The sequence below is a fragment of the Hyla sarda genome, chromosome 11, assembly GCF_029499605.1.
Source record: "Hyla sarda isolate aHylSar1 chromosome 11, aHylSar1.hap1, whole genome shotgun sequence".
Taxonomy (NCBI): domain Eukaryota; kingdom Metazoa; phylum Chordata; class Amphibia; order Anura; family Hylidae; genus Hyla; species Hyla sarda.
The window spans coordinates 102,963,639-102,990,841 of NC_079199.1; the positions used below are offsets into that span (position 1 = coordinate 102,963,639).

The 27,203-nt window shown below is 46.1% G+C and overlaps 1 protein-coding gene and 1 long non-coding RNA gene across 11 annotated transcripts in view; one reads left to right on the forward strand and one right to left on the reverse strand.

The window, feature by feature from the left end:
- LOC130295774 (NACHT, LRR and PYD domains-containing protein 14-like) overlaps positions 1-6,938 on the forward strand; it is a 27,628-nt gene extending 20,690 nt beyond the window's left edge. For 8 of the 10 annotated variants that reach the window (XM_056546863.1, XM_056546864.1, XM_056546865.1 and 5 more), the window contains 4 exons: positions 1,029-1,199; positions 3,397-3,567; positions 4,120-4,284; positions 6,067-6,937. In XM_056546863.1, coding sequence (XP_056402838.1) covers positions 1,029-1,199; positions 3,397-3,567; positions 4,120-4,284; positions 6,067-6,163 — 604 coding nt within the window. In that variant the 3' untranslated portion in view covers positions 6,164-6,937. Of the gene's footprint in view, positions 1-1,028; positions 1,200-3,027; positions 3,170-3,396; positions 3,568-4,119; positions 4,285-6,066 lie in introns of those variants that run through there. The other 2 variants (XM_056546860.1, XM_056546870.1) reach the window with 2 other exon arrangements.
- On the reverse strand, positions 3,505-26,955 carry LOC130295777 (uncharacterized). Its single transcript, XR_008848982.1, has 4 exons — positions 26,711-26,955; positions 25,940-26,007; positions 18,940-19,014; positions 3,505-3,546 (listed from the first exon to the last, which is right to left on the reverse strand). It is a non-coding gene; the product is annotated as an uncharacterized LOC130295777 (long non-coding RNA).
- Between the last annotated feature and the right edge of the window lie 248 nt (positions 26,956-27,203).

Genomic DNA, 27,203 nt, shown 5'->3' on the forward strand with positions numbered 1-27,203 from the left:
TACTGCTCCTATATACAAGAATATAACTACTAGAATACTGCTCCTATATACAAGAATATAACTACTAGAATACTGCTCCTATATACAAGAATATAACTACTAGAATACTGCCCCTATATACAAGAATATAACTACTATAATACTGCCCCCTATGTACAAGAATATAACTACTATAATACTGCCCCTATATACAAGAATATAACTACTATAATACTGCTCCTATATACAAGAATATAACTACTAAAATACTGCCCCTATATACAAGAATATAACTACTAAAATACTGCCCCTATATACAAGAATATAACTACTATAATACTGCCCCTATATACAAGAATATAACTACTATAATACTGCCCCTATATACAAGAATATAACTACTATAATACTGCTCCTATATACAAGAATATAACTACTATAATACTGCCCCCTATATACAAGAATATAACAACTATAATACTGCTCCTATATACAAGAATATAACTACTATAATACTGCCTCCTATATACAAGAATATAACTATTATAATACTGCTCCCTATATACAAGAATATAACTACTATAATACTGCCCCTGTAGATATGTCTAAGTGAATAGAAAATAAAATAGTACTGAATGCAGGTAAAACTTTACTTTGTTTTGAAAGTGTATAAATTATGGGTAACTTTTGGGATATTATACTGTATTACACACCTGTATATGGTAAAAAAAAATAATCTTTGCCCCCTTGTGACATCACGCCCCCTCAATGCAAGTCTATGGGAGGGGACGTTGCAGCCACCATGCCCCTTCCCATAGACTTGCATTGAGGGGACGTGGCCGTGACGTTGTGACTCCCACAGCCCACACCCAGCGTTCGGGACAAAATGTTTTGAACGCTGGGGCAGTGCAGTTGAGTACCCCTTTAACCCCTACCTTATGGGTAATTGAAATCCTTAATTTTTTTTTCCAAGTCCCTATTATTATTTCCACATAATTGTGTCCATCCGATGAGATCAAAGCTCTGACAGAAATGTTCGTTCTCTACAGGTTGGGTTGGAATAAACTGACCGACGTTTCGTGTCTTTATTTGTCATTAGCAATAAGGAATAACCGGTCCCTGAAGATCCTGGACCTGTCTAATAACGCTCTGTACGGTCCTCACTTCAGTGACCTGATGGACGCTCTGTCCGCTCCAGCCTGCAGGATAGAGGAATTACTGTGAGTATAACACATCCTGTAGCCTAAAGATGGGATTGGGGCAGAACTCCGCTCCGTGATGACTCCGGATGACTGGTGATGCAGGGCGGAGGTTCGTGATGTCACGACCACTCCCCGTTTGTGACGTCACGGCCACGCCCCCTCAATGCAAGTCAATGGGCATTCACGCTCCCCTCCCATAAACTTGCATTGAGGGGGCGTGGCATAGACGTCACAAGTCTCCGGTGCTGCATCCGACGCTCTAAACAAAAGCCAGGTGCTGTAGGGAGATTGTGTGGGTCCCCAACGGCAGGATCCCCGCAATCAGACATCTTATCCCCTTTCCTTTGGATAAGGGATAAGATGTCTAAGGGCAGAGTACCCCTTTTAAAGGGGTTCTCCGGTGCTTAAACATCTTATCCCCTTTCCAAAGGATAGGGGATAAGATGCCTGATCGCGGGATTCCCGCCGCTGGGGACCCCCGGGATCATGCATGCGGCACCACGTATGTAATCAGTCCCCGGAGCGTGTTCGCTCCGGGACTGATTACCGGCGACTACAGGGCGGGTGGCATGTGACGTCACGCTCCGCCCCTCAATGCAAGCCTATGGGAGAGGGCTTGATAACTATAAAGGTGAATCCAGATCGTCCAAGTATAACATTGGTAACAGCGTAAGACCAGACCCTGCAGCTGCTCCTAGCCTTGTGGAAAGCAATCAAGTAGAACAGACCTCCCAAAAAAAAGGCAGGATCAAAGAGGCACCGGGAATCCTCTTAGTGCAAAGGAACTTTAATACCCATCATGCAACGTGTTTCGGGGAACTTCCGCTTCATCAGGCATATTGGGAACAGGGAAACACACTAGCATTTATTGTAAAAATTAACCCTTAGTCAAAATATAAATATATATATATATATATATATATATATATATATTACAACATATTTGTATAGAATATATATTACAAAATATTTGTATAAAATGTAAGAACCAATACATATCACCGGGCATTCTCAATCATCTCATTTAAATGGGCACTCTCCTTCAAACTAATTTTTGCACTCCTTATGGTAAATAAAAAATCTCTCTAATGTACTTTGTTTAAAAAGATTATGTTTTTTATGTTTTATTTGTGTTTAAAAAAGCTGCCACTAGGTGTCTCCCTACTTGTCCAGAGCAAATTCCCCCCCATCTCTTGCACAGACTTTGGACTCCTGCTGGCCTGGCAGAAGTCCAAACACAAGAAATGCAGTCTATAGTGCTGAGGGTGTGGGTGTGTGCAGCCTTAGCCAATCATAGCTCATCTCACCGTGAATTACTCTGGGCTTTGTTTAGCAGAGTGAGGGAGGAAGTTCTCCCCTGTATGGCTTCAGATGATGTCACGCCTGCTGTGGAACGCCCCTTCCCAGTCTGTGGACCTGACTGAGCAGAAAATACAGAGCAATATCAAGGTGGAAAACTAAAAAAATAATAAAAATAAAGGCCGGGGGTGGTTTATCATGATTGGGCAGTGACCTGGAAAAATTATAAAATTTAACAAGATCATGAGAGGTTCTCTTTAACCTGACATCTATGAGTCCACTGTGTGCTTTGTTTAGGCTGCCTAAGAAAATGCATATGAAAGGGACAGTTCCTCTTTTAGTTTAGGAAGGGTTAAAGGTGTTATTCAGTGTTAGATAAAAACAAAATGCTGCGGTATTGTGTGGTGTGGCGGTATAGTGTGGTGTTAGGGGGATAATAGGAAAAAAATTGCATACTTACCTTACCTCGGTCCTCCACTGTTCCCCCCCCCCCCCCCCACATCTCCTGTTCAGTCCCTCAAACTTTTCCCTTCTTCCTGTTTTCCAGCTTTGGGCAGGTCCTGCCCACTCAGCCAATCACCGGTCACAGCAGGACACCTCTCAGGTCAGTGACTGGCTGAGAAGGCAGGTCTTATACTCAGCTCTTGTCTCAGAAGCAGAAAGGAGAGAGAAGATTGGGGAACTGGACAGAGCCAAATGGGAGCTGTGAGGGATAGGTAAGTATGCCTTTTTTTTTTTTCTTTTATTCTTTTTTTTTGTTCCCTACGGAGTACTCCTTTAAACTGCACAGATCCAGCCCAAGTGCCAGCCAACACGACAAAGTACTAATACCGCTTATGACGATCACATTCACTGTGTTTAAAAGGTCAAACCATATCGACGAAATATTTCTTTTTACTCCTCTTCTTTTATCCAGTTTGGATTCTGCCGGATTGACGGACATTTCCTGCATCCAGTTGGCATCTGGGATAAAGAATAACAGATCCTTGAGGAAACTTCACCTTTCCAGAAACGTCCTTATTGGTCCTCACTTCGGTGCCTTGGTGGCCGCTCTGTCCAGTCCGACCTGCGGGATAGAGGAATTAGAGTGAGTAAAACAAATACTTTAGATATGAAGGACATTGACTGTAAATGTATTGACTGTAAATAGATTGACAGGTAGCCAAGCACTGTACTCCACTTCTCTATTTACTCAGAGGAGTAACCCCGTTCATATGGTCAGTGGGGGTCCCAGCACTAAGACCCCCTACAAATCAGATCACTTATTCTGTGAAAAGATAAGATATACTCTTGGATTACCCCTTTAAGGGGTACCCCGGCCCCAAGACATCTTATCCCCTATCCAAAGGATAGGGGTTAAGATGTCTGTTTGCGGGGGTCCCGCCGCTGGGGACCCCCCGCAATCTAGCATGCAGCACCCACCTGTAAGTACTGCCGGAAACGCTGGAGGTTCACAGTCTTTTGCCTCCCGACCAATGGGGACGGAGTATCGTGACGTCACGACTCCACCCCCATGTGACGTCACGCCCCGCCCCCTCAATGCAATTTTTTTTTTTTTACAGAATAGCTGGATAATTTTCTTTATTTATTTTTGACTGAATGAATTGATCTTTGTATCATTGTGTTTGTAAACTTACAGGCTCTGTAGCATTGAACTTACAGATGAACATGTTCCATTACTGGATCCACTAAGTAATAACACCCACCTCACCCATCTGGACCTAAGCAGCAATTTATTGACTGATGCAGGTGCCGGTCACATCAAAGAACTTATCCTGAAGTCATCCAGTCTGAAAGAGTTCAGGTAGGAGGACAGAGGACTTCTGTACTGAAAGCATACCTGCCCTCACTTTCCTGCTCCTCCCCTGTCCTCACTTTCCTGCTCCTCCCTTACCCTCACTTTCAGGCTCCACCCCTGCCCTCACTTTCAGGCTCCACCCCTGCCCTCACTTTCAGGCTCCTCCCCTGCCCTCACTTTCAGGCTCCTCCCCTGCCCTCACTTTCCTGCTCCTCCCTTACCCTCACTTTCATGCTCCTCCGCTGCCCTCACTTTCCTGCTCCTCCCTTACCCTCACTTTCATGCTCCACCCCTGCCCTCACTTTCAGGCTCCTCCCCTGCCCTCACTTTCCTGCTCCTTCCTTACCCTCACTTTCATGCTCCACCCCTGCCCTCACTTTCCTGCTCCTCCGCTGCCCTCACTTTCCTGCTCCTCCCTTACCCTCACTTTCATGCTCCACCCCTGCCCTCACTTTCTTGCTCCTCCCCTGCCCTCACTTTCTTGCTCCTCCCCTGCCCTCACTTTCCTGCTCCTCCGCTGCCCTCACTTTCCTGCTCCTCCCTTACCCTCACTTTCATGCTCCACCCCTGCCCTCACTTTCCTGCTCCTCCCCTGCCCTCACTTTCCTGCTCCTCCCCTGCCCTAACTTTCCTGCTCCTCCCCTGCCCTAACTTTCCTGCTCCTCCCCTGCCCTCACTTTCCTGCTCCTCCCCTGCCCTCACTTTCAGGCTCCTCCCCTGCCCTCACTTTCCTGCTCCTCCCCTGCCCTCACTTTCCTGCTCCTCCCCTGCCTTTAAATTCATGCTCCTCCTCTGCCCTCACCTTCCCTCACTTTCCTGCTCCTCCTCTGCCATCACTTTCATGCTCCACCCCTGCCTTTAATTTCATGTTCCTCCTCTGCCATCACTTTCAGGCTCCTCCTCTGCCATCACTTTCAGGCTCCTCCCCTGCCTTTAAATTCATGCTCCTCCTCTGCCCTCACATTCCCTCACTTTCTTGCTCCACCCCTGCCTTTAATTTCATGCTTCTCTTCTGCCCTCACTTTTATGCAGATGTTGTTTTTTATGGGTCTAGCTTCTGTATTTCACTCACAAATTACTCTGTTCTACTGCTCACTCATTCTGACATCTACAGCTCAGGAAGGGGCGTGTACCAGGCTTTCACCATGCATTCACTTCCTCCCTGAGACTGCTGTGCTGTGTCTTTTCATCCAATCACTGCAGGCAAAAAAATGTTTTACACCAGAGTACCCCTTTAAATTATTTTACTGTCACCTTATCTCCCCAACAACAAAAGGATCTAGTATGTTGAAATCGAGTGAGTTTTTTTTATTTTTTGTTTAAATCAACTGAAACAAATATGTAAATTACTTTTATTTAAAAATCTTAACCCTTCCAGTACTTATCAGCTGCTGTATACTACAGAGGAAGTTGTGTAGTTCTTTCTAGTCTGACCACAGCGCTCTCTGCTGACACCTCTGTCCAAGACAGAAACTGTCCAGAGCAGTATAGGTTTGCTGTGAGGATTTTCTCCTGCTCTGGACAGTTCCTGACACGGGCATCAGGTGTCAGCAGAGAGCACTGTGGACAAGACAACAAAAGAAATTCAAAAAGAAAAGAATTTCCTCTGTAGCATACAGCTGCTAAAAAGTACTGGAAGGATAAAGATTTTTTTTTATAGAAGTAATTTACAAATCTGTTTAACTTTCCGGCACCAGTTAATTAAAAAATAAATAAAAAAATTAAAAGGTTTTCCACCGGAGTACCCCTTTAACCACATTCTATTAATTCTATTTTATTGTATTGCAGCCTCTGTTTTAATCATAGAATGACCCCTGAAACGCGACAAAGCCTAAGGGACCTGAAAGTCCACAAACCAGACCTCTTTGTCTTTATCGATGGATGACGGATGGATTTTCAGATACTGCATGAAAAAAAAAAAGACAAAATGGAACTCAAATCCCAGAGTTTCTACAACAGCTGTATGTGAACCGACCCCGAGAGGAGGACGAGGCTTCCCTAATATTCATGGCTAATATCAGTCCTCGACACTGGACCAGGTTAGACTGTGGTTAGTGCTAAACAATGCACCACGTTGGGTCGATATAGGAAACTATCTACACCCTCATTATTGTTAGCGAGTTGTTGGCGCCCAATGACCTCCAGTCCTTACTTGACCATAATGGCGGTGTTTGGTTTACATAAACAACCACTTTACACTAAAATCTTCCACTGGTAATACGACGTACAATACCTGACCTCAATCACGTAAAAATACCATTACAGTGGTTCCTCAACTTACAATGGCCTCAGGTGTCAATATTTTGGTGTTACCTTGAAACCAGACCCAACATACAATGTACAGACAGTCCAGATCTGTGACACTTGTGATTGGTCGGAAGAACCGACCAATCAGAATGGGCATTCACTGGTAAAACACCTGTATTACTGAAGCGTATGCACTGACTGGTGTCTGGTGTCCCCTAGGGATGGTACTTCTATAATAAAGTTTTTTTTTTTTGGCTTTATGCCCATAATCTGTGGTTATTATTTATGTTTTGACCCTTTAAAGAGGTACTTGGGTGCTGAGCGTTCGGGACAAAATGTTCTGAACGCTTAGAGCCGGCAAGGGGGCTCGTGATGTCACCGCCTTGCCCCCTCGTGATGTCACGCCCCACCCCCTCAATGCAAGTCTATGGGAGGGGGCGTGACAACTGTCACGCCCCCTCCCATAGACTTGCATTGAGGGGACTGGGTGTGACATCATGAGGGGGCGGGGCGGTGATGTCACGAGTAGCGTTGAGCGAACTCACAGTAAATTGGCTCATAGCAAACCTCGCAGCTCGGCTGTTGATTACTTTAATCTGCGTAAATTAGTTCAGCTTTCCAAGGGCTCTGGTTGCCTGGAAAAGTCCAGAATGACAGTCTTAGGTCTCCTAGGTCTGTATCCACCTTTTCCAGGCAACTGGAGCCCTTGGAAAGCTGAACTAATTTACGCAGACTAAAGTAATCAACAGCCGAGCTGCGAGGTTTGTTACGAGCCGGTTTACTGTAAATTTGCTCAACGCTACTCGTGACGTCACCGGCCTGCCCCCTTGTGATGTCACTCCCCGCCCCCTCAATGCAAGTCTATGAAAGGGGGCGTGACGGGAGGGGCATGATTACTTTAGTCTGCATAAATTAGTTCAGCTTTCCAAGGGCTCCAATTGCCTGGAAAAGTCCAATATGACAGTCTTAGGTCTCCTAGGTCTGTATCCACCTTTTCCAGCCAACTGGAGCCCTTGGAAAGCTGAACTAATTTATGCAGACTAAAGTAATCACAGAAAAGGTGGATACAGACCTAGGAGACCTAAGACTGTCATCCCCGACTTTTCCAGGCAACCAGAGCCCTTGGAAAGCTGAACTAATTTATGCAGAATAAAGTAATCACAGAAAAGGTGGATACAGACCTAGGAGACCTAAGACTGTCATCCCCGACTTTTCCAGGCAACCAGAGCCCTTGGAAAGCTGAACTAATTTACGCAGACTAAAGTAATCAACAGCCGAGCTGCGAGGTTTGCTATGAGCCAATTAAGTGTAACTTCGCTACTCGTGACGACACCGCCCCGCCCCCTCGTGACGTTACGCCCCACCCCCTCAATGTAAGTCTATGGATCACGCCCCCTCCCATAGACTTGCATTGAGGGGGCGGGGCATGACATCACAAAGGGGCAGGGCAGTGACGTCACGAGCCCTGATGCCGGCTCTAAACATTTTGTTCCGAACGCTCAGCACCGGAGTACCCCATTAAACCACTCTGGGGATTTTTTGTTTTTTTTATTTATATTCCCCTTAAAGGGGTACTCCGGTGGAAAATTTTTTCCTCTGTCTTTTTTAAATCAACTGGTGCCAGAAAGTTTGTAAAAAAGATTTGTAAATGACTTTTATTAAAGAAAATCTTAATCCTTCCAGTACTTATTAGCTGCTGAATACTACAGAGGAAATTATTTTCTTTTTGGAACACAGAGCTCTCGGCTGACATCACGAGCACAGTGCTCTCTGCTGACATCTCTGTCCATTTTAAGAACTGTCCAGAGTAGGAGAAAATCCCCATTGAAAACCTATGCTGCTCTGGACAGTTCCTAAAATGGACAGAGATGTCAGCAGAGAGCACTGCGGTCATGATGTCAGCAGAGAGCTCTGTGTTCCAAAAAGAAAAGAATTTCCTCTGTAGTATTCAGCAGCTAATAAGTACTGGAAGGATTAAGATTTTTAATAGAAGTAATTGACAAATCTGTTTAACTTTCTGGCACCAGTTGATTTAAAAAAAGAAAAAAAAGAGTTTTCCACCGGAGTACCCCTTTTAATACCTGACTAGTCAGACATCTCGGATGGATTGTACAGGCCGTGTGGCATCGGTACCAGCCTCCATGCCCTCTTTGCTTCCCTCAGCCCTGCCAGGCTCCCTTTTTGTTTCTTTATCTTGTTGTTTAGTTATTTACTAGGCCTTTATTACTGCCTCCATGTCGAGAAGTACAGAATTTCGTTAGTCTAAATTTGTGCGCACAGAACGCGATAATTATTTCGGGAGGAGGCGGACCCTGTTGGACTAAATGTTGGCGTGCGGGAAATGAATCGTGTTCTTATAATTTAATATTGTAAAGTGTTGACTTTCTATTTCCAATAAAAAGAATGTTTAAAAAAACACAAGTTACTAACGTGATCCCGACTCTTTTTCCTCGGGTTTTGCGCCCAAATTGTTTCGTACGTTCCATGCGACACAATTTTCAACCCAAAAAATCCAAAACCCTCCATTGTACAAGAAATACCTGAAAAGGGGCGTGGTCACGGGAGAAAGTGGGCGTGGTCACGACAGTTTTGAAAAATCCCAACATTTTTACTAAGGTTTCCACAGAAAATGTGGTGGATTTAACCTGTTAATGGCCATGAACGTCCTATACTCATCCATGTGCCGTTAACGGTATATGGTGCGGGCTTCCAACTTGAGCCCGCGTCATACAAGCCTGCCCCCAGCTACAAGAATTATTGTAGCTGGGGGCCAGCGTTAATAGCCGACATGTGCAATCGCCGCGGCTGGCTATTAACCCTTTACATCACCGCTGTAAAAGTTGACAGCGGCATCTAAAGGTGCCTTTATCCAAAGTCCAAAATAGCATATTTTTGGTCACTTTTTATACCATAAAAAATGAATAAAAAGTGATCAAAAAGTCCGATCAAAACAAAAATGGTACCGATAAAAACTTCAGATCACGGCGCAAAATATGAGCCCTCATACCGCCCCGTACGCGGAAAAATAAAGTTATAGGGATCAGAAGATGACAATTTTCCTGCATGTAGTTATGATGTTTTGCAGAACTACGACAAAATCAAATGTGGCGTTGGGGTGTTGCAATGATGCTACAGGGTCTGGTGGTATTAAGCCTTGGTTTGTCGTGACGCCAGGATGCAGTTGTTCTGTATAGGAGGCCCTGCCGACAACCGGCCCAGTAACGGCAGGATAGTAAATGGAATGTCCACAGCAGGGTCTATGAGATAACTGGAACTTTTACTTAACTTCTTGTGCAAACAGTCTTTACAAATATACAGTTTGTCTTGAGGTAACCGGGATGCAGGTTCCTCAACGGCTTCGCTGGGACTAATAGTCTTGAGCTTTAAGCAGATCACTGTGCTACTAATTATATGATCTGAGTTGAATAGTAGTCACAAGGAATTGGTAGATAGAATTTTATAACTCACGGTTTTAGTGGCTTTGGCCTAGTTGAGATGAATTGAGATTTGCTGATTGTGCTGGCTTTGTAGTCAGGAACAAGAGAGAGAGAATTTAGTGACTACAGCCCCTTATAAACTAAGGAGGCTGGACTAATCCCATTGGCTGCAAAGCCTGTAGGTCCTGAACCCAGAGAACTCTGGGCACATCACATGACATCATCACATGGCCCAGGAAGGTCCTATACATTTGTGCAACCATTACAATAGATCACATGACCTAGGAAGGTCCTATACATTTGTACTACCTCTAGATCAGTGGTTCTTAACCTTGTTGGAGGTGCTGAACCCCCCCCCCCAGCTTCATATGCGCATTCACCGAACCCCTCTTAATTGGAAAAATAAAATATATGATTTTTTCAAATTCAAAACATAGGAGGTATATATTTATACCCAGGAGGTATATATTTATACCTAGGAGGTATATATTTATACCTAGGAGGTATATATTTATACCTAGGAGGTATATATTTATACCTAGGAGGTATATATTTATACCTAGGAGGTATATACTTATACCTAGGAGGTATATACTTATACATAGGAGTTATATAAGTATATATTTATACATAGGAGGTATATACTTATACATAGGAGGTATATACTTATACATAGGTGCACAAAATGAACAAAGCCATTAAGACACATTAGGCAGGCAGTGTTCCCCCCCACATTAGGCAGGCAGTGTTCCCCCCCACATTAGGCAGGCAGTGTTCCCCCACACATTAGGCGCAGGCAGTGTTCCCCCACATTAGGCAGGCAGTGTTCCCCCACATTAGGCAGGCAGTGTTCCCCCACATTAGGCAGGCAGTGTTCCCCCACAGACTTACACCCTCCAGCCATATACAGTGTTTGCCTGTGTACTGCCCACTTCAGTGCTCTGACCACCGCTCCGGCTATAGCAGTAGGTCTCGGGACCGGTGGTCGGAGCACCAAAGATGACGTCCTGCTGATGACTTACCACTGCTCTGGACATTTCCTGAGACAGACAGAGGTGTCAGCAGAGAGCACTGTGGTCTCAGACAGAAAAGAACTACACGACTTCAGCAGCTGATAAGTACTGCAAGGATTAAGATTTTTTTTTATTAGAAGTAATTTACAAATCTGTTTAACTTTCTGGAGTGAGTTGATATGAAAAAAAAAGTTTTTCAACCGGAGTACCCCTTTAATGGAGTACTGAAGTGAAATATAACTTATCCCCTGTACAGTGCCCCGGCAGAAGTGGGCGTGCCAACCCCAGCACAAAGTGGTGTCCGACATGCCCCCTCCATGTATCCCATAGGGGGCGTGTTGGCTGTGGCTTCCTGTGAGGGTCTGCATGCCAGCTTCTTATGGACTGTTGGGGCCCCGTGCAGTAGTTTGTGGGGGGTCTCAGCGGTAGAAGCCCTGCGATCTATAACTTATCCCCTATCCTTTGGATAGGGGATAATTTTGTTTTTACTGGAGTACTCCTTTAAGAGGCCAATATCGCTAATAAATTCATCCTTCATTAGGGTCACTAGGGGTCAACTAGTTTCCAACCTCTCCCTGTGCATTAGGATCTTCCCGTAGCCCAGTGGTCTTCAACCTGCGGACTTCCAGATGTTGCAAAACTACAACTCCCAGCATGCCCGGACAGCCAACGGCTGTCCGGGCATGCTGGGAGTTGTAGTTTTGCAACATCTGGAGGTCCGCAGGTTGGAGACCACTGCCGTAGCCTTTATTACTTCACAGTACACGGTAAATTACAATAAATAAAACAGGATTATTACACAAACAAACAATAATAATAATATATTATCAACACATAATAATCAGTAAGAACAATGCAAAGTGAATTCGGTGACAAGAAATCGAAATCACCAAACAGGCGATAATTATCATTATTTACATATGTCGTGTGTGATAAATCTCCGGGAGCATCCATGGTCAAGTATATTGGGAAAAGTTACAAAATAAGACATCACACAGCTCCTCCATATGGACATGATGACATCACACAGTTCCTCCATATGGACATGATGACATCACACAGCTCCTCCATATGGACATGATGACATCACACAGTTCTCCATATAGACATGATGACATCACACAGTTCCTTCATATAGACATGACATCACACAGTTCCTCCATATGGACATGATGACATCACACAGTTCCTCCATATGGACATGATGACATCACACTGTTCCTCCATATAGACATGATGACATCACACAGCTCCTCCATATAGACATGATGACATCACACAGTTCCTTCATATAGACATGACATCACACAGTTCCTCCATATGGACATGATGACATCACACAGTTCCTCCATATGGACATGATGACATCACACTGTTCCTCCATATAGACATGATGACATCACACAGCTCCTCCATATGGACATGATGACATCACACAGTTCCTCCATATGGACATGATGACATCACACAGTTCCTCCATATGGACATGGTGACATCACACAGTTCCCCCATATAGACATGATGACATCACACAGTTCCTCCATATGGACATGATGACATCACACAGTTCCTCCATATAGACATGATGACATCACACAGTTCCTCTATATAGACATGATGACTTCAAACAGTTCCTCCATATGGACATGATGACATCACACAGTTCCTCCATATAGACATGATGACATCACACAGTTCCTCCATATAGACATGATGACATCACACAGTTCCTCCATATAGACTTGATGACATCACACAGTTCCTCCATATGGACATGATGACATCACACAGTTCCTCCATATAGACATGATGACATCACACAGTTCCTCTATATAGACATGATGACATCACACAGTTCCTTCATATGGACATGATAACATCACACAGTTCCTCCATATAGACATGATGACATCACACAGTTCCTCCATATAGACATGATGACATCACACAGTTCCTCCATATGGACATGATGACATCACACAGTTCCTTCATATGGACATGATAACATCACACAGTTCCTCCATATAGACATGATGACATCACACAGTTCTTCCATATGGACATGATAACATCACACAGTTCCTCCATATGGACATGATGACATCACACTGTTCCCCCATATGGACATGATGACATCACACAGTTCTTCCATATGGACATGATGACATCACACTGTTCCCCCATATGGACATGACAACATCACACAGTTCCTCCATATGGACATGATGACATCACACAGCTTCTCCATATGGACATGATGACATCACACAGTTCCTCCATATGGACATGATGACATCACACAGTTCCTCCATATGGACATGATGACATCACACTGTTCCCCCATATGGACATGATGACATCACACAGTTCTTCCATATGGACATGATGACATCACACTGTTTCCCCATTTGGACATGATGACATCACACAGTTCCTCCATATAGACATGATGACATCACACAGTTCCTCCATATGGACATGATGACATCACACAGTTCCTCCATATGGACATGATGACATCACACAGTTCCTCCATATGGACATGATGACATCACACAGCTCCTCCATATGGACATGACGACATCACACAGTTCCTCCATATGGACATGATGACATCACACAGTTCCTCCATATGGACATGACGACATCACACAGTTCCTCCATATGGACATGATGACATCACACAGCTCCTCCATATGGACATGATGACATCACACAGTTCCTCCATATAGACATGATGACATCACACAGTTCCTCCATATAGACATGATGACATCACATAGTTCCTCCATATAGACATGATGACATCACACAGTTCCTCCATATGGACATGACGACATCACACAGTTCCTCCATATGGACATGACGACATCACACAGTTCCTCTATATGGACATGACGACATCACACAGTTCCTCTATATGGACATGACGACATCACACAGTTCTCTATATAGACATGATGACATCACACAGTTCTCCATATAGACATGATGACATCACACAGTTCTCCATATAGACATGATGACATCACACAGTTCCTCCATATGGACATGACGACATCACACAGTTCCTCCATATGGACATGATGACATCACACAGTTCTCCATATGGACATGATGACATCACACAGTTCCTCCATATGGACATGACGACATCACACAGTTCCTCCATATGGACATGACGACATCACACAGTTCCTCTATATGGACATGATGACATCACACAGTTCCTCTATATAGACATGATGACATCACACAGTTCCTCCATATGGACATGATAACATCACACAGTTCTCCATATGGACATGACGACATCACACAGTTCCTCCATATGGACATGACGACATCACACAGTTCTCTATATGGACATGATGACCTCACACAGTTCCTCCATATAGACATGATGACATCACACAGTTCCTCCATATAGACATGATGACATCACATAGTTCCTCCATATAGACATGATGACATCACACAGTTACTCCATATGGACATGACGACATCACACAGTTCCTCCATATGGACATGACGACATCACACAGTTCCTCCATATGGACATGATGACATCACACAGTTCCTCCATATGGACATGATGACATCACACAGTTCCTCCATATGGACATGACGACATCACACAGTTCTCTATATAGACATGATGACATCACACAGTTCCTCCATATAGACATGATGACATCACACAGTTCCTCCATATGGACATGATGACATCACACAGTTCTCCATATGGACATGACGACATCACACAGTTCTCCATATAGACATGATGACATCACACAGTTCTCCATATGGACATGACGACATCACACAGTTCTCTATATAGACATGATGACATCACACAGTTCTCAATATAGACATGATGACATCACACAGGTGGAATGATGGGGGTTGTAGAAGGCAGCATACAGCAGGCAGTGGTGGACTGGTGGGAGTTGTAGAAGGGTAGGGGTGGTGGTAGTACTGTCTAATCAGTAGCATCACAAAAGGTGTAAATCCCTTACTAATCTGTGCCTGATTTACTTTAACAAATATGAATTATTCCAAGTTGTCCGCTTGCAACGCTGAACACTCTCTCTGATGTTATACTAGAGGGGAAGTATCCCTGGTTATTGGAAGATGCCGGTATTTACATCCACACAGAGGTATCAGAAGACGCAGGGGCTTTTTCCAGGTGTTTCAAAAATTCTCCCATTTTGTGAGTTGCAACAGGATTGGTACCGGTGACTCAAAATAATGCAGAACCTGACGACAGGTTTTTAAAATTTGAAAAAAAAAAAAATGAAACAAAATTCTCCCATTTTGAAAGTTGAAGGATCTTGAAGAACTGCTAGACACTAAAGAATTGCATTCTAAAATTTCTGAGAGTTGCAATAGGACACTGAAGATCCTGTACACAGTAAAAAAAAAAAAATTGCTTTGGAAATTTGTGATAATTTGACAAAAATTATATGAAATTCTCCTTTTTGGAGTTGCACTAGGATATTGAAATACTATGACTAAATACAGAAAAAACATGAAACTGGTACTTAGTAGAAGGTAGTCACGCCCCCTCCCATAGACTTGCATTGAGGGGGCGTGGTCATGTATTCACTAGGGGCGTGGTCGACCCCCACAGCGCGAAAACAGCATTTGGAACATTTAGTTCCAAACTCTGGCCAGTGGAGTACCCCTTTAAACCCACCGCTGTGCTGTGTCCTATTTGCCTGGGAGCAGAATGACACATACATGTAAGAAATGATTGGGTAACCTAGGGTCATGTGATCTTGCTGATAGTTGCAAGGTATGCTGGGCTACCCTGATGTCATCTCACTTTTCCCGGAACTTCCTTCTTTCATTTATGCTCCAAAACACCAGAGAGCCAATGGATGTATATAAGTGTTTATTGTCAACCACAACAACGGCAACCATTCAGCGGATACACAAAACCATTATCAAGCGTATACTAACACTAAGACTGGTGACATCACTACAACTAGTGACATCATCAACAAAGGCCAAACAGTCATAATGAACAAGATAGACAGTACAAAGGTCAATGATCGTGTGACATACCGAAGAAAGAAAGATAATATGGATATAAACCTGTATAGGAAAATGGTATATACAAGATATAAGTTGGCAGTAATAGGGATGGGGCTGTATACAACCAGTTGGGGTGATATGGATGGCGTCCTGAACACTGTACTGTGCACGGCCTCAATTGTGTATAATCCGTGTGAGGCGCATGTACAACAGGACCTGATTTCTGCAAAAAAAATTTCCCACATTCTGAACTTAAATCTGGCTTCTCTGCTTTGTGCATTTTCTACTGATGATCCCTAATTATAGCTTTAGGAAAAAAAGATTTCTAACACTATGAATACTATGTTTTCCCTGTGTGACTGTGCTCATGTCCTACAAGTTGTGATATATTTGTGTAAAACGTTTCCCACATTCTGAACATGAAAAATTTAAAATGGCTTCTCCCCAGTATGAATGCACTCATGTACAACAAGATGTGATTTCCTAGTAAAACATTTTCTACATTCTGAACATGAAAATGGCTTCTCTCCAGTATAAATGCGCTTATGTATAACAAGATCTGATTTATGTATAAAACATTTTCCACATTCTGAACACGAGAATGGCTTCTCCGTATGAATGCGCTCATGTGTAGCATGATGTGATTTCTGTGTATAACATTTCCCACATTCTGAACATGAAAATGGCTTCTCTTAAAAGTGACTGCGCTCATGTACTACAAGACATCATAATCTGGTGTAGTAAGGGGTGTGAGATGCAGGGCAGATGGAATTACCCTAGGGGCAGATGGCATTAACCCCTTGTAGCCGTGACGCCAGGGCGTGGTTTATCCTCAATACCACCCGAAGGTATACCGCTGGATCCTGGGGCAATAATGACTCAGACGCCAAGTTACGGACAATGGTAGCTTTACTGAGTGACAGAAGGAACAGTCAATACAGTGTAGCCAGGCCAGCAGAGGGGACCAGTGACTTCAGAGACCTTAAGGGCTTGCTGGGACTTGCAGTGGTTTTGGACAATTTAATGCAGACCACGTTGACTTGACAATAGAGGACAGCGACTTGACTTGACTGGAGACAGACTAAGCTGTGACTGTAGTTACTTGTAGACTTGTATCTTGTGGCTGTAGACCTGACTTGAGGCTCCTATGACTCCAGACTCTTAGGCTCGACTGCACCTCAGCAAAGACTCAGGAACTAAGAGAGAGAAGAGACTCCTCCCAGGGCTTTTATAGGGGAGACTTTTTATCTTATATGAAGGATAGCCTTATACCTATCCCTATCTTATATGAAGGATAGCCTTATACCTATCTCTATCTTATATGAAGGATAGCCTTATACCTATCCCTATCTTATATGAAGGATAGCCTTATACCTATTCCTATCTTATATGAAGAATAGCCTTATACCTATCCCTATCTTATATGAAGGATAGCCTTATACCTATCTCTATCTTATATGAAGGATAGCCTTATACCTATCTCTATCTTATATGAAGGATATCCTTATACCTATCTCTATCTTATATGAAGGATAGCCTTATACCTATCTCTATCTTATATAAAGGATAGCCTTATACGTACGTATCTCTATCTTATATGAAGAATAGCCTTATACCTATCCCTATCTTATATGAAGGATAGCCTTATATCTATCCCTATCTTATATGAAGGATAGCTTTATGCATATCTCTATCTTATATGAAGGATAGCCTTATGCCTATCTCTATCTTATATGAAGAATAGCCTTATACCTATCTCTATCTTATATGAAGAATAGCCTTATACCTATCCCTATCTTATATGAAGGATAGCCTTATGCCTATCTCTATCTTATATGAAGAATAGCCTTATACCTATCTCTATCTTACATGAAGGATAGCCTTATACCTATCCCTATCTTATATGAAGGATAGCTTTATGCATATCTCTATCTTATATGAAGGATAGCCTTATACCTATCCCTATCTTATATGAAGAATAGCCTTATACCTATCTCTATCTTATATGAAGAATAGCCTTATACCTATCCCTATCTTATATGAAGGATAGCCTTATGCCTATCTCTATCTTATATGAAGAATAGCCTTATACCTATCTCTATCTTACATGAAGGATAGCCTTATACCTATCCCTATCTTATATGAAGGATAGCTTTATGCATATCTCTATCTTATATGAAGGATAGTCTTATACCTATTCCTATCTTATATGGAGGATAGCCTTATACCTATCCCTATCTTATATGAAAGATAGCCTTATACCTATCTCTATCTTATATGAAGGATAGCCTTATACCTATCCCTATCTTATATGAAGGATAGCCTTATTCCTATCTCTATCTTATATGAAGAATAGCCTTATACCTATCCCTATCTTATATGAAGGATAGCCTTATATCTATCCCTATCTTATATGAAGGATATCCTTATGCCTATTCCTATCTTATATGAAGGATAGCCTTATACCTATCTCTATCTTATTTGAAGAATAGCCTTATACCTATCCCTATCTTATATGAAGGATAGTCTTATGCATATCTCTATCTTATATGAAGGATAGCCTTATACCTATCCCTATCTTATATGAAGGATAGCCTTATACCTATCTCTATCTTATATGAAGGATAGCCTTATACCTATCTCTATCTTACATGAAGGATAGCCTTATACCTATTCCTATCTTATATGAAGGATAGCCTTATACCTATCCCTATCTTACATGAAGGATAGCCTTATACCTATCTCTATCTTATATGAAGGATAGCCTTATACCTATCCCTATCTTACATGAAGGATAGCCTTATACCTATCTCTATCTTATATGAAGGATAGCCTTATACCTATCCCTATCTTATATAAAGAATAAGACAGCCCCTTTAATAGTCTCTATAAGGAGATCCCCGTGTTGTTCACCACTTACTCACCAGGGAGGATGTCCTCAGGATTGTCTCCTCCTGGAGGGTCTGATCTTCTTCCTCTGGATCAGTCACCTCTGATTCCTGATATAGAAGATGAAGACATTACAGAAGATTTATTTACATTATAGAGACAAGTGACGTCATCCTGGAGGCTCCTGGGAAAGATCAGAACCTCAGAGATCAGAGGAGGGGTCAGGTCTGGTTATAGAGAGATGGCCGTACACAGTGCAGGGCTCACGGTACTCACTCAGCTTTCCCAGATTCCTGTAGAGAATATCTGTCTGGTAAAGCAGCCATATTGGAGCTCTTCAGGAGACTGGGAAAGCTGGGTGGCATGCAGTTTACAGTGCCGAGCTCTCAGTAATCTCTCAGTTTTCTAAGTCTTCTTATCTTTGTGGTAAAGCAGGGTCAGGCTCCTCTCACACTGACGTGTGTGCCGGGCGGTGTGACGGCGTTAGACGATAGCGGGAAAACAATGTGTGCATGCGCCGTTCTCCCGCTATCTTCTGGTGGAATAACGGGATCCTCTGTGCCCATTATTACTCCCGTTAGGCTGCGTTACAATAACGGACGTGAATGGCAAAAGAAAAATAATATAGAGTCCGTAATTTCCGTTTCTAACGGAGCCTCGAGTGTAGTGTGAAGGTAACCATAGGCTGCTAGTCCTCCCGACTCTCCTCACTGCGCTGCCATGTCCCCTCCCTGCACTCCTCACTGCACTGCCATGTCCCCTCCCGACACACCTCACTGCACTGCCATGTCCCCTCCCTGCACTCCTCACTGCACTGCCATGTCCCCTCCCTGCACTCCTCACTGCACTGCCATGTCCCCTCCCTGCACTCCTCACTGCACTGCCATGTCCCCTCTCTGCACTCCTCACTGCACTGCCATGTCCCCTCCCGACACACCTCACTGCACTGCCATGTCCCCTCCCTGCACTCCTCACTGCACTGCCATGTCCCCTCCCTGCACTCCTCACTGCACTGCCATGTCCCCTCCCTGCACTCCTCACTGCACTGCCATGTCCCCTCCCTGCACTCCTCACTGCACTGCCATGTCCCCTCCCGACACACCTCACTGCACTGCCATGTCCCCTCCCTGCACTCCTCACTGCACTGCCATGTCCCCTCCCTGCACTCCTCACTGCGCTGCCATGTCCCCTCCCTGCACTCCTCACTGCGCTGCCATGTCCCCTCCCCGCAATCCTCACTGCGCTGCCATGTCCCCTCCCTGCACTCCTCACTGCACTGCCATGTCCCCTCCCGACACACCTCACTGCACTGCCATGTCCCCTCCCTGCACTCCTCACTGCACTGCCATGTCCCCTCCCTGCACTCCTCACTGCACTGCCATGTCCCCTCCCTGCACTCCTCACTGCACTGCCATGTCCCCTCCCTGCACTCCTCACTGCACTGCCATGTCCCCTCCCTGCACTCCTCACTGCTCTGCAATGTCACCTCCCTGCACTCCTCACTGCGCTGCCATGTCCCCTCCCTGCACTCCTCACTGCTCTGCCATGTCCCCTCCCTGCACTCCTCACTGCGCTGCCATGTCCCCTCCCTGCACTTCTCACTGCGCTGCCATGTCCCCTCCCGCCACTCCTCACTGCGCTGCCCTGTCCCCTCCCGCCACTCCTCACTGCGCTGCCATGTCCCCTCCCTGCACTCCTCACTGCGCTGCCATGTCCCCTCCCTGCACTCCTCACTGCTCTGCCATGTCCCCTCCCTGCACTCCTCACTGCGCTGCCATATCCCCTCCCGACACTCCTCACTGCGCTGCCATGTCCCCTCACTGCACTGCCATGTCCCCTCGCTGCACTCCTCACTGCGCTGCCATGTCCCCTCCCGTCACTCCTCACTGCACTGCCATGTCCCCTCCCTGCACTCCTCACTGCACTGCCATGTCCCCTCCCTGCACTCCTCACTGCGCTGCCATGTCCCCTCCCTGCACTCCTCACTGCGCTGCCATGTCCCCTCCCGGCACTCCTCACTGCTCTGCCATGTCCCCTCGCTGCACTCCTCACTGCGCTGCCATGTCCCCTCCCGTCACTCCTCACTGCACTGCCATGTCCCCTCCCTGCACTCCTCACTGCGCTGCCATGTCCCCTCCCTGCACTCCTCACTGCGCTGCCATGTCCCCTCCCTGCACTCCTCACTGCGCTGCCATGTCCCCTCCCTGCACTCCTCACTGCGCTGCCATGTCCCCTCCCTGCACTCCTCACTGCGCTGCCATGTCCCCTCGATGCCCCCCCGCACTGATGTCTTCTCCCCCCCCCCCCCCTCGGCCCACAATAAATCTTCACTAGTCGACATATATGTAACAAGTGACCAAGTTTAATAGAAATAATATCTCCAGCAGTTTAGAACTGATACTGATATACATATATACACATATATTTATACACACACACGCATTATATATATATACGCATACACACACACGCATTATATATATATATACGCATACACACACACATGATATATATACATACACACACATATAGCACTACTCTGTACAGCGCCCTCTGCAGGGAGAGATGACTTCTGGTCAGGAATAGTGAGTATTGTCCTCCCACCTTATCTCCTGCAGCAGGGCAGGTCTGCAGCTTCCTATCTGGGCGCTGTCCCCTCACATGTCACAGGGCCTCATTAACTCTTTGTGTACTGTGCAAAATGTAAAGAGTCCAGGGTCCAGGCCTTCTTCATACACACCGCAGTGCACACCGGGCAAAGCACAGAAGGGGAACATCAGACATAGGGATAGTGGAGAAGAAGGGAACATCAGACATGGGGCTAGTGGAGAAGAAGGGAACATCAGACATGGGGATAGTGGAGAAGAAGGGAACATCAGACATGGGGATAGTGGAGAAGAAGGGAACATCAGACATGGGGCTAGTGGAGAAGAAGGGGAACATCAGACATAGGGATAGTGGAGAAGAAGGGAACATCAGACATGGGGATAGTGGAGAAGAAGGGAACATCAGACATGGGGCTAGTGGAGAAGAAGGGAACATCAGACATGGGGCTAGTGGAGAAGAAGGGAACATCAGACATGGGGATAGTGGAGAAGAAGGGAACATCAGACATGGGGCTAGTGGAGAAGAAGGGGAACATCAGACATGGGGCTAGTGGAGAAGAAGGGAACATCAGACATGGGGCTAGTGGAGAAGAAGGGGAACATCAGACATGGGGCTAATGGAGAAGAAGGGAACATCAGACATGGGGCTAATGGAGAAGAAGGGAACATCAGACATGGGGCTAGTGGAGAAGAAGGGAACATCAGACATGGGGATAGTGGAGAAGAAGGGAACATCAGACATGGGGCTAGTGGAGAAGAAGGGAACATCAGACATGGGGATAGTGGAGAAGAAGGGAACATCAGACATGGGGATAGTGGAGAAGAAGGGAACATCAGACATGGGGCTAATGGAGAAGAAGGGAACATCAGACATGGGGCTAATTGAGAAGAAGAAAACATCAGACATGGGGCTAGTGGAGAAGAAGGGGAACATCAGACATGGGGCTAGTGGAGAAGAAGAAAACATCAGACATGGGGCTAGTGGAGAAAAAGGGAACATCAGATATGGGGCTAGTGGAGAAAAAGGGAACATCAGACATGGGGCTAGTGGAGAAGAAGGGAACATCAGACATGAGGCTAGTGGAGAAGAAGGGAACATCAGACATGGGGCTAGTGGAGAAGAAGGGGAACATCAGACATGGGGCTACTGGAGAAGACGGGAACATCAGACATGGGGCTAGTGGAGAAGAAGGGAACATCAGACATGGGGCTAGTGGAGAAGAAGGGAACATCAGACATGGGGCTAGTGGAGAAGAAGAAAACATCAGACATGGGGCTAGTGGAGAAGAAGAAAACATCAGACATGGGGCTAGTGGAGAAAAAGGGAACATCAGACATGAGGCTAGTGGAGAAGAAGAAAACATCAGACATGGGGCTAGTGGAGAAAAAGGGAACATCGGACATGGGGCTAGTGGAGAAGAAGGAGAACATCAGACATGGGGCTAGTGGAGAAGAAGGGAACATCAGACATGGGGCTAGTGGAGAAGAAGGGAACATCAGGCATGGGGCTAGTGGAGAAGAAGGGAACATCAGGCATGGGGCTAGTGGAGAAGACGGGAACATCAGACATGGGGCTAGTGGAGAAGAAGGGGACATCAGACATGGGGCTAGTGGAGAAGAAGGGGACATCAGACATAGGGCTAGTGGAGAAGATGGGAACATCAGGCATGGGGCTAGTGGAGAAGAAGGGGAACATCAGACATGGGGCTAGTGGAGAAGAAGGGAAACATCAGACATGGGGCTAGTGGAGAAGAAGGGGAACATCAGACATGGGGCTGGTGGAGAAGAAGAAAACATCAGACATGGGGCTAGTGGAGAAGAAGAAAACATCAGACATGAGGCTAGTGGAGAAGAAGGGAACATCAGACATGGGGCTAGTGGAGAAGAAGGGAACATCAGACATGGGGCTAGTGGAGAAGAAGGGAACATCAGACATGGGGCTAGTGGAGAAGACGGGAACATCAGGCATGGGGCTAGTGGAGAAGACGGGAACATCAGGCATGGGGCTAGTGGAGAAGAAGGGGAACATCAGACATGGGGCTAGTGGAGAAGACGGGAACATCAGGCATGGGGCTAGTGGAGAAGACGGGAACATCAGGCATGGGGCTAGTGGAGAAGAAGGGAACATCAGACATGGGGCTAGTGGAGAAGAAGGGAACATCAGACATGGGGCTAGTGGAGAAGAAGGGAACATCAGACATGGGGCTAGTGGAGAAGAAGGGAACATCAGACATGGGGCTAGTGGAGAAGAAGGGAACATCAGACATGGGGCTAGTGGAGAAGAAGGGAACATCAGACATGGGGCTAGTGGAGAAAAAGGGAACATCAGACATGGGGCTAGTGGAGAAGAAGGGAACATCAGACATGGGGCTAGTGGAGAAGAAGGGGACATCAGACATGGGGCTAGTGGAGAAGAAGGGAACATCAGACATGGGGCTAGTGGAGAAGAAGGGAACATCAGACATGGGGCTAGTGGAGAAGAAGGGAACATCAGGCATGGGGCTAGTGGAGAAGAAGGGAACATCAGGCATGGGGCTAGTGGAGAAGAAGGGAACATCAGGCATGGGGCTAGTGGAGAAGACGGGAACATCAGACATGGGGCTAGTGGAGAAGAAGGGAACATCAGACATGGGGCTAGTGGAGAAGATGGGAACATCAGGCATGGGGCTAGTGGAGAAGAAGGGGAACATCAGACATGGGGCTAGTGGAGAAGAAGGGAAACATCAGACATGGGGCTAGTGGAGAAGAAGGGGAACATCAGACATGGGGCTGGTGGAGAAGAAGAAAACATCAGACATGGGGCTAGTGGAGAAGAAGAAAACATCAGACATGGGGCTAGTGGAGAAGACGGGAACATCAGACATGGGGCTAGTGGAGAAGAAGGGAACATCAGACATGAGGCTAGTGGAGAAGAAGGGAACATCAGACATGGGGCTAGTGGAGAAGAAGGGAACATCAGACATGGGGCTAGTGGAGAAGAAGGGAACATCAGGCATGGGGCTAGTGGAGAAGAAGGGAACATCAGACATGGAGCTAGTGGAGAAGAACTGGGGGACCCTGCAGGGATTATTGTCCAGGGGTGAAGATGGAGAAGCGGTCTGTGGCGGTGACCACCCCTGTACTCGCTGATCAGTGTAATACTCTCCTCCATACAGCACATAGGGGCAATAAATACAGGGTCAAGTCCTGGGGGAAAAAAAGGTGGGAACCCAAAAATTTAACATTCCCCTTCACATGGCTGATTTCGCACATTTGGCGGGCACTAGGACCACTCGGAATGGCGCAGTCTCATTTACAAGCAGGATCCGCAGAAAGGTTTGACAGTTTAGTATCTAAAGAGTTAAATTGTTTTCCAACCAGAGTGTCTCCAGCTGTTGCAAATCTACCACACCCAGCAGAAGGCTGTCTGGGCATGCTGGGAGTTGTAGTTCTGCAACAACTGTTTGGGAAACACTGCCTCACATATTGTGAATCACAGGCGGACATTCCGCACGTGTCGTCTCATTTACGAGCAGAATCCACAGGAAGGATCAGACGCGTCTATTCTTTCTGCGGACGCCGGAATTGGGATTTGCGCAGCGGAAACATCTGCGGGAAATTCTGCCGTGTGCACGACACCACAAGAATCGCTTTAAAAACAATTCCACCGTGTGAACATAGCCTTATCAGTGTATCGTTACACCAGTGTTTCCTGACCAGGGAGCCTCCAGCTGTTGCAAAACAGTAACTGTACCAGTAAACTATTAAGCTCCCCCCCCTCCATACATCCTGAATAAAGGCAGGGAGGGGGGGGGGGACACACGGGAACAGGACCCCCATGTTGGATCTCACTTTTCTCCCTGGTTATTATCTTCACAGGTGCGGCAGGTTTGTCGGACGTTCTTGCCGATTGGCCTCACCGTCTGTGGACTGGACCCGGCAGAGTGCCCCCGCTCCTCTCCCAGCAGAGTGCCCCCGCTCCTCTCCCAGCAGAGTGCCCCCGCTCCTCTCCCAGCAGAGTGCCCCCGCTCCTCTCCCAGCAGAGTGCCCCCGCTCCTCTCCCAGCAGAGTGCCCCCGCTCCTCTCCCAGCAGAGTGCCCCCGCTCCTCTCCCAGCAGAAGCAGCGTCATGGAGTCCGCGCTGAGGCGGCTGATTCTGAGGGAGAAGCTTGGCCCCGCAGATGTCTGGAGGGTCCACAGACCCTCCTTTTGGGGGGCCGGCAGTATGGTGAATCCTTATCTCTCTGGTCCTGCTGATGGGCTCTCCGCAGAGAACATTGAGGCGGAGTGATGTTATCTGAGGAGCGGCAGCAATGTCTGTCAGGGAAGGAATGAGATATCAATGGTGGAAAACAGACATGGTCGCACATCTACAGCTGCCACAAAGATCCTGTGCTTCTCAGTACACACACATATATATATATTGTAAAAGAGGTTACACGTGCACTCACCGGTGTTGGGATTCGTAGTATTCCGGACTATCCGTTCATGCTGTGATGAGGTGAGAAGAACTCCAAAGCTGCAAATGAGTTTATTTAAAAAAAATGTCAGACATTCGGGGGCCCTCTTGTTTGACTGGGTGCCTGGGGCCCGGAGCACAAACTCCAAGAGCAGGATTGTTAATCGCTACAGGACGGGCAAGCACTGGCTGTGCTCGGGGCCCCAAGCAATTTCTTGGTTTGCCTGTCCTGTAGCGACGGGCCTGCTCTCCGTCGCCGTCATCACGCCGCTCCTATTGGATGACTGCGTGCGCGACGACGTGATGACGACGAAGGAGAGCGCAGGGGATCCCAGCACGGAGAAGACACCGAGGAGGCAGGTAAGGTCCCTCCCGGTGTCCTGTAAGCTGTTCGGGATGTTGCGATTTCACCGCGGTGGTCCCGAACAGCCTGACTGAGCAGCCGGGTTAGTGTTATTTTCGCTTCAGACGCGGCGGTCAGCTTTGATCGCCGCGTCTGAAGGGTTAATACAGGGCATTACCGTGATCGGTGATGTCCTGTATTAGCCGCGGGTCCCGGCCATTGATGGCCGCAGGTATTCGCCGTATAAGACGCATCAACTTTTCCCCCCCCCAGCTTTGGGGAAGAAAAAGTGCGTCTTATACGGCGAAAAATACGGTACATGACGTGACGGAATAATAAATGATGGGGTCTAATGGACAGTTAGGACCAGACAGATCATTACAGGACTTTATTTATTCAGAACAATATTACGTTACGCACTTCACAAATGAGATTTAAAAAAAAAATACGCAGCGCAAAAATAGCTGTTCGTTAGTAATCTTACAAAACGAATGAACACGACCATATTCTGGGGCCAATAGCCTTAGTGTGGCCCCTCTGTCTGTGGTGTCAGGGGGTCTGGAAGAATCCTTAGGCCTGGGACCATAGAAAAAGTGTTTGTGAACAGAGGTAGAAGTGGGGGAGAGTCATCAAAACCAGGGTAGAGGAAGAGCGGGGCAGTTGCCCATAGCAACCAATCAGATTTCTTCTTTCATTTTTAACAAGGCCTTTGAAAAATGAAAGAAGCGACCTGATTGGTTGCTATGGGCAACAGGACAACCTTTACTCTGCACAGGCATTGATAAATTTCCCATTCTGTCTGAAATGTACCTTACAAGTCAAGAAGAATCACAGAATTTTTGACTGAAACTTAAATGGGCACTGTCGTTAAAGGGGTACTCCGCTGCTGAGCGTTTGGAACAAACTGTTCCGA